At 35.8% G+C, this 9,745-nt stretch overlaps 1 protein-coding gene across 1 annotated transcript; it reads right to left on the minus strand.

Annotated features, from left to right (window-relative positions):
- Positions 1 to 675: 675 nt before the first annotated feature.
- Positions 676 to 8,667, minus strand: LOC132295297 (putative late blight resistance protein homolog R1B-8). The gene is made up of 3 exons (XM_059793497.1): positions 8,432 to 8,667; positions 2,109 to 6,281; positions 676 to 1,019 (listed from the first exon to the last, which is right to left on the minus strand). Exon 2 carries the CDS (start codon positions 6,056 to 6,058, stop codon positions 2,162 to 2,164), a length of 3,897 nt encoding a protein of 1,298 aa, XP_059649480.1. The 5' UTR covers positions 6,059 to 6,281; positions 8,432 to 8,667; the 3' UTR covers positions 676 to 1,019; positions 2,109 to 2,161.
- Between the last annotated feature and the right edge of the window lie 1,078 nt (positions 8,668 to 9,745).

Raw genomic sequence — 9,745 nt, forward strand, 5'->3', positions numbered from 1 at the left:
CCACGGATCTTCACATCTGGCTTTCCTTTTGCAATTGCCACGTGTGCTCTTCCCCAATTTAGGATTATATAAATCTCTGCAAAGGGTAACTCCCTAGTTGTTTCCATAACCAACTCTCTTCCTAAATTTTAGGAACAACCTTATCCCTTCTTCTCAACAAGTGATTGACTCATTCAAAAGGATTTCAAATTCATGTAACTCAATTAGGCCAATTACATCCTTCATTATGGGTAATATATATATTACCAATATAGTAACAGAACTAATTGGCCAGCTGTCATCACCTTAACTTGCCACTTGTAATATCTAACCTATACACGTGTTGCTTTCTTGCTTGTACACATGTCGGGCTTCTACTCATCTTTTGCTAATGCCATGTGTCATCCGGAGATTGGACCATGTACTGGCCCATGTGTCATCTTTTCATTGCTCCACATCAGAGCTGAAGAGGCTGCCACTAGGGCTGCCATTTTTTTGTGTCAACAGAAACCCAATAAACAGAATTTCATAAGAACAATAACAACTTCAGTCATAGTCAACTGAAACTATACATCTACATCCATATGATCGGCTTAAGATCCAAAGCTGTTTTGACATGACATGTAAAGATCTCCTCCTTGAAAACCAAAGACAAGCAACCCATACACCAGAAAAGAAAAAAAAAAAAAAAAAAAAAAAAAAAAAAAAAAAAAAAAAATTGCTACTGTGTACAAGAGAAGCCAGCAGGCAATCAATAGATATACAAGGGTAACATATAATGTTTACTACAAAGAAGCATCATTACTGAGATGACTGACATTTAGCGCATCAATTAGTTTCCCGCATATATCAAAGAGAGCAGCAGTAAAGGCCAACACCATCAGCAAAGTTCAGCAAAGGCCAACGCCATCATTAGCAGTAAGCTCAGACAATTCAGCAAAGGCAAGCAGCAAGTAACATCTAGTAGGCCAGAACTCATCAGGAAAAACTCAACTGAGGCGAGAGCATCAGGCAAAACTCATCACAGGCAACACCAGTAGCTACCAAAAAAGAAAAGAAAAGAAAAAATTGGATCAGCCTTCCAACACATTTCTTACTTTGGTTGAACAATGTTAGCCACTAAACTGGGGTGCGGGGAACACTCAGCAAGCAACATCCAGTAGTAGGCCTGAAGTGTAAGGTGTTGACCTTGTCTGATATTTATTAAATTGATTGTAAATCGAGTCAACACAAAAACAACAGATGAAATAATAGTAGTTCAATTGATCATTCAGCAAGCGAAGAGTATTACTTGATGCTAACAGAATTTCAGTATGTTTCCAGAGGCAAGTAAATGTCATGGGTGTACAAAAGACCCAAGGAAATGACATAAAGATCCAAAAGGCAATGCCAGGCAATAACATTAGACATTAGCAACAACTGTAGTGAGATTTCTCTTTAATTGATAACTAGGGCATCATCAACTCAAAATAATAACTGAAAATTTTCTAAATGTGCACACTCGACAATCAATACCTCTCCATTTATTACATTACAACATTATGCTTAACAAAGTTCCTTTATTTTTTTCTTGTTTTCTTCTGCTCCATTCAAAGGCACCAGAGCTCCCCTAATGACCACTTTCAAAATCAAAATTTTAGCATATTCTTCGACCATAACTAGAATCAATACATACAACCAGATACAAGACTTGTGATTCTATAAGTGATGCAAACTATAAAACGGATGAAGCTGTTGAGTTTTTTTTTTTTTTAAGAGAATGAATTCCTATAGAAATTTGAGTAACTATTCTTAATGACACAGAAATTATGATGATTTAAGATTCTATTATTTATTGAAGTGATGCAAATTATGAGATGCATGAAGCAATTTCATTTAAGAGAATGAATTTCTAATAATTTTGAGCAATTACCCTCGGGTCAGAATTTAGAAGAACCATAAAATCAATCATAGAATTCAGTTTGCTTTGTGTAGACAATGAAATCATATTTGGAGCATCCATGGGCATTTCAATGGATGTTGAAGCAACATATTCTATGGTAAAACTCTGATTCTAAATCAAATCACAAAAGATAAAAAACATTGAAATTACAAACGACACAGTAAAAGTATTATTTTTATGAGAATACCAGTATTTCAGTGACTGAATCCTATGTCATTCCTGTCATCCTCATAATCAGCTTCAAGGTGCATCATCCTCGTCATCATCATTAACCCCCACATAATTCGAAGGGTAAATATGGATCTTAAGTCCATCATATCCGTCTTCTTTTTGCAGTTCTTTAATTTGCAAGGCAGAGTGTGCTGCTGAGCTGCTACAGTACCAGAGCCGAATCGTCTCCAATGTAAAAATATAAGCTAAACCAGATGGGATCTCCTCGAGTTGTTTACAATCATCTAATACCAACGTCTGAAGGACGGGAAAGTGACTACTATAAGCATTCCATTGCTTGATGTCAAGGCGTTGAAACCTCAGGAATTTGAGTTTATGAAACAGCCCATCACTTGTGTCCCACCTTGGTCCCTCAAAGGCCTTGCATGATAATTTAAGAACCTCAAGGTTAGGCAATTTTCCAAGGGTCGACATTTCCTCCCAAGATAGACGGAAGTTTGACAAAGTTAAGCTTTTGAGATTTGGAGGAAACTGATCTAGATGGGGAAATCTTGCAAGATATCCTTTGGATTCACCGTAAGTTATATTAAGTTTTTCAAGGTGAACTAAAAACTCCAATTTAGGAAAGATATCTTTCCCACCCAATGACTCTGTAAAACAACATGTTAGTTTCTTGAGATTCGGAATCAATCGCAAGAATTGCACATCTACACCACGAAGATCTAATTTGCCCAGAGTCTGAAGGTCATCCAACATGAAGGGATCATCATCATTGGGTACATGAGGGATTTCAATAAACCGCTTTGCATACAAATGCCTCAACTTCACCAGCTTCCAGATATCATGTGAGAAAGATACAAAACCTATTGGTCCTCCTTCAATAATAAAGGTTTCTAGCTTCAAGAGGTTGGATATTGATGGGCAAAAAGATTCTCTGTCAATATGAATTGATAAATACCTCAAATGAACTAGCAGTTGTAGTCCTTCAGGAATGGAGGAAATTTTGACGGATGAAATATTCAATACCCTAAGAAGTTTGAAGGCTCTAAAAAAGGATTCAAGATAAAACATAGATAACTCTGTAGTTGAAGAGAAAGAGCGAACCTCTGGATCACCATGCTTTGAATGACCGCATCCATTAAAGAGAGTAGCAATGGTAAAAAAATCAATGCGAGTACTGATGCAAATGCGACGCTGATTTGTAGCCATAGGATTTGAGGAAGAAGAAAATATTGGTTCATGCCTCGAAACTCGCATGAAAAATTTTTCTTCTTGAGCTTTTCTCAAACATAAATCACGCAACAGATCATGGACACGGCATGCTTTAATTCTACCATTACTCCTTTTCTTGGAAACAATCAGTAAACTTCTATCAATTAGATCCATCATGTAATCCTCCGCGACTTCTTCTAAGCTTTTTTGTTGATTTCGCACTATAAATCCTTCAGCGATCCATAACCAGATCAACTTCAAAACAGGAATTTCATAGTCTTCAGGGAATGCTCCAAAATAGAGGAAACAAGGCTTCAAGTAATAAGGCAAGTGGTTGTAACTCAATGCTAGTGTGTTCATGCATTGTTCCACGAATTGCTCTTGTTCACTAACAATGCATGAACTTACATTTTCAGCAACATGGCTCCACCAATCTTGTGTCTTGTCTTTCTTTGCGAGAAGTCCAGCTATTACAACAATTGCAAGTGGTAGTCCTCGACATTTTTTGGCAATTTGCTTTCCAATTTCGATCAACTCCCAAGGGCAACAACCTCCCTGAAATACCTTCTGCCTTAATAAATCCCAACTTTCATTTGAATTTAGAAACCGCAAATAGTGAGGATTAGCAGGCAACGCTAAAGCCACATCTCCATTCCGACTAGTGAATATGATTCTGCTTCCATTTTTGTCATTTGGAAAATATCTTTTGATATCATTCCAGGCCGTGATCTCCCATATATCATCCATGACGACCAGATACTTCTTACCTTTCAGGCTTTTGTACAATCCTTCACCTAACTCTTCGTCACTCATTTTTTCAATTTTACCTTTAAGCTGGATATCTGCAGAACTCAAAATGCTAAGTAACAAATCTCTCCTCCAGTATGCTTGAGATACATGGGTCCATGCTCGAATATGAAACTGATATTCAATGAGAGGATTGTTGTACACCTTCATGGCTAGAGTGGTCTTACCGAGTCCAGGCATTCCGATGATCGGTATAATCTTTAGCTGCGTATCATGTTGTCTAATAAGCAGCTCCATTATTGTTTCCATTTCATCATCAAAACCCACTACTAATTCTTCGTTGAGTACGACTTCCTTGAGTGTGAAGTTGGTGGGTATTGATGAGTACGACTTTTCGACTCGCAACACTCTGATGCCATACATATTGTTCTCATAAATCTTCATCACCTCTCTCCTGATGGACTTTATCTCTTCCGTGACAATGCCAAACGATTTATGGATTTCATCACCCATAACAGATTCAAGCCATGACAGTCTCAAACCCTTTTGGTAAATCTTCATCACTTCTGTCTTGATAGAATTAGTCTCTTCTATGACACAGCCAAAGCTATTAGAAATTTTCTCAGCCAGGTCCACCAACTTTATGGACAAATTGAGGAGGTTAACAAGGATTTCACAAGTCATTTGAGAATTTATCCATGGGACACTCAATCCCTTCTCATAAATCTTCATCACCACTGTATTTATATGCTTGATCTCTTCTGTGATGCTGCGAAAGCTACGTGGACCAATTTTCTCAGCCAAGTCAACCATCTCTTCATACGTACTCAACAAGAGATAATAGTCTTCAGCCAACCAAAACAGAGGCCAATCACTTGCGTCTTCATTGTCGTGAAACCAAATTTTTTTAGCAAGGTTCAAAAAGACTCCAGACAATTCATAGAGGCGATCTACTTCACGAGGTTCCTTAGCGTACACTTGACAGAGGAAAACTTCACAACAAACGTTTGCTCGGGACAATCGAAAAGCGATATCATTAATTTTCTCACCGTAGGGCGAAAAATTGAAATCCCGTCCCTTTCCAGATCGCTTTTCATGAATGTCCATCGCCTCTTCAATGATAGACTTGATCTCTTTTATGATACTGCCAAAGCCATTATGAATTTCCTTGCTGGACGAATTAAGAAGGTCATCAAATTCTCCAATTTTTTGTATGGACAAAGGAATAAGGCTAGCAATTTTTTTATTACACAAACTATACGGAAAGCTCAATTTTTTCGTCACATCTCCTATGATACTGCCAAAGCCATCGAGAATTTCCATACTGGGCGTATTAAGGATGTGATCAACTTCACAATTTTTTTCTCTGGACAATCGCCGGTGACCAATGACCTTGTTGTGGGCTTTAGCTTTACCAGACACGTTAGTCTCAAGCCATCCTAGACTCGATCCATAGATAATAATATTCATCGCCTCTTTTACGATTGGCTTGATCTCTTCTGTGACACCACGAAAGCGATCACGAATTTTGTCAGCCATGTGATCACAAAGCCATGAGAGAATTCCCATTACCTCTATCTTGCATTTCTTTAGAGAACCAGTAGCTTTTATAATATTTGCTAAGCTCGCAGAGATATTATAAGCCTTGTACACAACATTCTTGGATGAGGTACTGATGAGGAGATCAAAATCATAAGCCGTGCTTCTTCCATCTCTCAGTGGCAAGACGGCAGCTTTGAGTAGGAACCAGTCGATGATATCTTCTGTCTTGTAACTTAAGTCTCTAATCCTCACCACGAGCCTCTTCAGCTCTTCATGTTCATCTCGTTTCTCCTCCGAATCTTTTAGAAACTTTCGCAGGAAATGGATCTCTCTGTAAACCCATTCGATTTGTTCCTTCTCAATGACTACTTTGTCCTGATTATAAGCTTCCAGGATCAATTCCTTGTCAGAGTTTATTAACTGCATCAAGTTCTCCAATAGAAAATCTACAGCAGAGTCTGCCATTTATTCTCTCTTTTTCTTCTCTCTGAAGCTCCAACAGTGGTTTTAGCATAAGCTGATGGTAATTGAAGTCAACTCTTGAGTCATGAAGGCGGAACAGATCGAGCTTCCAATGTGTGAACAGAAAGTAGTGCACAAGAACAGAGCTTCCAATGCGTGACAATTCCAACAAATGGTTAAGCTCTCCAACCCTATAAGGTCATATTAGCAGAAGCTTCAAACTCAACTGCAAATAATGGAACAGACCATCATCCAAGTGTTTTCATGATATGTTGACAAAAAAAAACTATTTAAACCCTTGATCAGTTGAATCACTAGCACCTTGCATTATTAAAAATTGACACCAAAAATGTTGAGAAATTTCAGACAATGGAGAGAGGGAAGAGAGACCTAATCTCGTAACTGTTCGTAGGAGTACTCTTGGTGGAGGGGTCTATGTTGATGTTGTGTTTTAGGGTTTTCTTCTTGTTACTTTACAATTTAACGGCTACGATTAAATTCAGATCATACATGGGATGGGACGACTGTTTCTCTTTGAACCTCTCCAATGTGAACACTGATGAATATAAGGGCTCCACACCATGTGAATGCCTTTAATTTTGTCAAATTTCATCAATATTACCTTTTTTTTCTAATGAATAGACTAGATGATATTATTAGCTTGGTGGAATTAAGAATAGAGTCTTTAACAAGGTAGACCATGTTTTTTCGCTAAATGGGCTATTCAGTCTTCTGATTTTTAGTGGAGAGAGAGTGGCCAGTTTGGCTATATGGCTCATTCAGATCTTCTTTAGTTATATTTCAGTGGGAAATAAAAAAAGTCAGATTGAATTCACATTTTTCATTCATTTCAAAAAGGGTAAATTATCATGACCTCCTCTATACTTTGCATTTATCACCGAATTGCGGCAAAAATGTATTGGTATCAACCAAATCAACTATTATTTTTTTTTTTTTTTTGTTAATGCCCACCATTGAACTCGAATCTCTCACCACCCTTTTAGGAAAGGATAGGTTATGCAGCTCGACTCATGACCCAGTAATTTGGGCTATCATTGCTCATTTTAAACCACTAGAATCCACTAAAATTTAGTGCTATTTCATAGTGTTGTTTGCTAGTTCAAATAGAAGAAAATTGAAACAAAATGGTGTACAACCTAAATTGACCGGACATATGTTTTAACTCTGAAAGCTCAGTTCATAGGTTAACAGAAATCAGATTAGAGAAAATCATATGTTGTATTCGTCTGTAAGTTTATTGAATGAACTTTTGAAAATACTATTTTCATTACCAGATTTTAAATAATTATTTTTTCGTAATTTAAAAAAGAAAAAAATATCAGATTCTTGTAGCACTGTTGCAATATGTAAACATGAAACAATTAGAGGGTACACTAAAAAATAAGCATTCTCAAGATGTTTTGGTTCTTCTTTTTTTAGTTTTTGTTTTTTGTAGTTCTACAAATTAGGGAATTTCTATAATTTCATGACGTTGTTAACATTAGCCAACACCATTATCTTATTTGCAAAATTATCATATTTCTGAGGGTTAATTGTAATATTAGAGCGTTATGTTCAATGTATTGATAATGATGAAAGTTTCTTTCAAGTTATCTTAAATTAAACATAATATTTTCTCATCTTTATTTATCTATTGAAATATATATATATATATATATATATATATATATATATATATATATATTTTGTGGAGCCCCATACATTGTTTGTAGATGGAGTTGGTTGTGCCTGGCCTAATATTATATAAAATTATCTTGAATTGAAAAGTTTTCAACCTTAGGAGAACAAAAAAGAAATACTAAGAGAAAATTGAAAAGAAAAGCACAATAATGCAAAAAAAGAAAAAGGAAAATAAAATATATCAGTATACTAAAGATTTACATTTCTTTCTTCCTTTTTTTCAGAAAAAGAACAAGTAGAGAAGAAATAGATAGAATCCAGAAAGATTAAAAAGTAGAATACTTCAAGGACTTCCTATGCAAGGAGCAAAAATGCCCAAAAGCCGGATTTAAAAAACAGGTGGAGGAAAACTTGTAGAAAATAAAGAAGATATTCAATCAGGTAATGATATTTACCTATATGGGTTGCAGTTGCATTAAGCCTTTTTCTTTACCTTGATACAAAATCAACTCAAATAACTGGAGAGCTATGAGTAATTATAAGTAGATATATTCTGTGAAACCAATTAATCAAGTCTGAAAAGTACAATTGCTAACAAGTTTCAAAAAGTACACTATGTACACCTTGATTACTTATTTAGTAGAAAATTTTCATTTCATAATTAAGCATGCCATATTGTAAATACAAGGGAGATATTTTACTAAATCAAAGAAATTGAGATTTAGAGATTTCTACCTCAAAATCAAGCCAAAGCGTCAATTTTTCACAAATTTTCGAAATCCCAAGGTAGTCCAATGGAAGATCAGATCCGATCAACTTGAAGCTCTCGTCGAGCTCGTAAACTTTGCCTTTAATAACAAAGTCTAAATCTAAATAAAAATGGGAGAAATCAAGCGTAAAAGTTTGGAATTATAGAGAGAGAAAAAGGTCTTTAGAAAGAGTAAGGGAGGCCACGAAAATGGAGGAAAAGAAATGCATAAAATATTACTTGTTTAAAATTCAATAAAAAAAAAGACGGAAATTTTAAAAAATTCTACTTAATTAAGCATATTTTCAAATATGTAAACTTTTTCGAACTATTAGTTCTGACTGGTAACTTTATCAAACTAATTACAAAGTGTATAAAAATACTATTTAGACTTTTTAATGATCCAAAATGACCTTATTTTTTTTGAAAAGTCAAACGTCCTCCAAGTTCCTAAACTCCATTGTTTTCGACTATGAGCTCATAAGGCTCATCTCAAGACTTGTGGTACCAGAGGACATTCTTGTGATTGCGGCCATGTCTTTTCCAATAGTTGTTTTTTTTTTTTTTAAAAATTAAATCCCTCTTTCTTATAAAATGATTTTCATTAATTTCTCTCTATAAATAGTCTCTCAATCTCTTGGCAGCCGTGTTGGTGAATTTGATCTCTATTCTATTTTTATTTAATTAATTAATTCTCATGATCTGTTTCTCTTTTTTGTTCATGGAAACCTAGAATGTAATGACTTGAACACGAGGTCCGAATCGTTCACTGGGTCCTTACCCAAACCCGAGGTCATCTAAGGACACTGTGATTAATTCTAAGGTCGATACATAATATACGTGCCATCCCAAGGCTTCAAAAAAAAAAAAAAAAAAAAAAAATTGGGATCAGAAATACAAAAAATGTCAAAACAGTCTACTAACCCATTCAAACTTATGGAGGAGCGTCGTCCACCACTTCCTTCCCGTGACCAAAAATGTAATAATAAAATAAGGTGAGCCAACCGCTCAGTAGGAAGTGTCTAAGACACACCTCTTATAATCCCGTGAATTCACACAAAGAATAGAAGACAAGTGAACGGGATCATGCATCGGGAAGCAAATAAAATAGCAATAATATCAACAAATACATACACAGGTCATCTGACTACCAAGTATACAATATATGCCAATGATATGCCATATCATGCAATGTCGCTCCCCATTTCTGAAACAATATCGTTTCACCTTTTCAAACCGTTATTGCAATCCGACCTAAGACGACTCCAAGGCATCACGAGAGGAGAATTGACTAACTATCC

This window comes from Cornus florida, unplaced genomic scaffold (genome assembly GCF_030987335.1).
Source record: "Cornus florida cultivar Cherokee Brave unplaced genomic scaffold, ASM3098733v1 CherokeeBrave_3.0.0_Hap2_Chr02, whole genome shotgun sequence".
NCBI classification, from domain to species: domain Eukaryota; kingdom Viridiplantae; phylum Streptophyta; class Magnoliopsida; order Cornales; family Cornaceae; genus Cornus; species Cornus florida.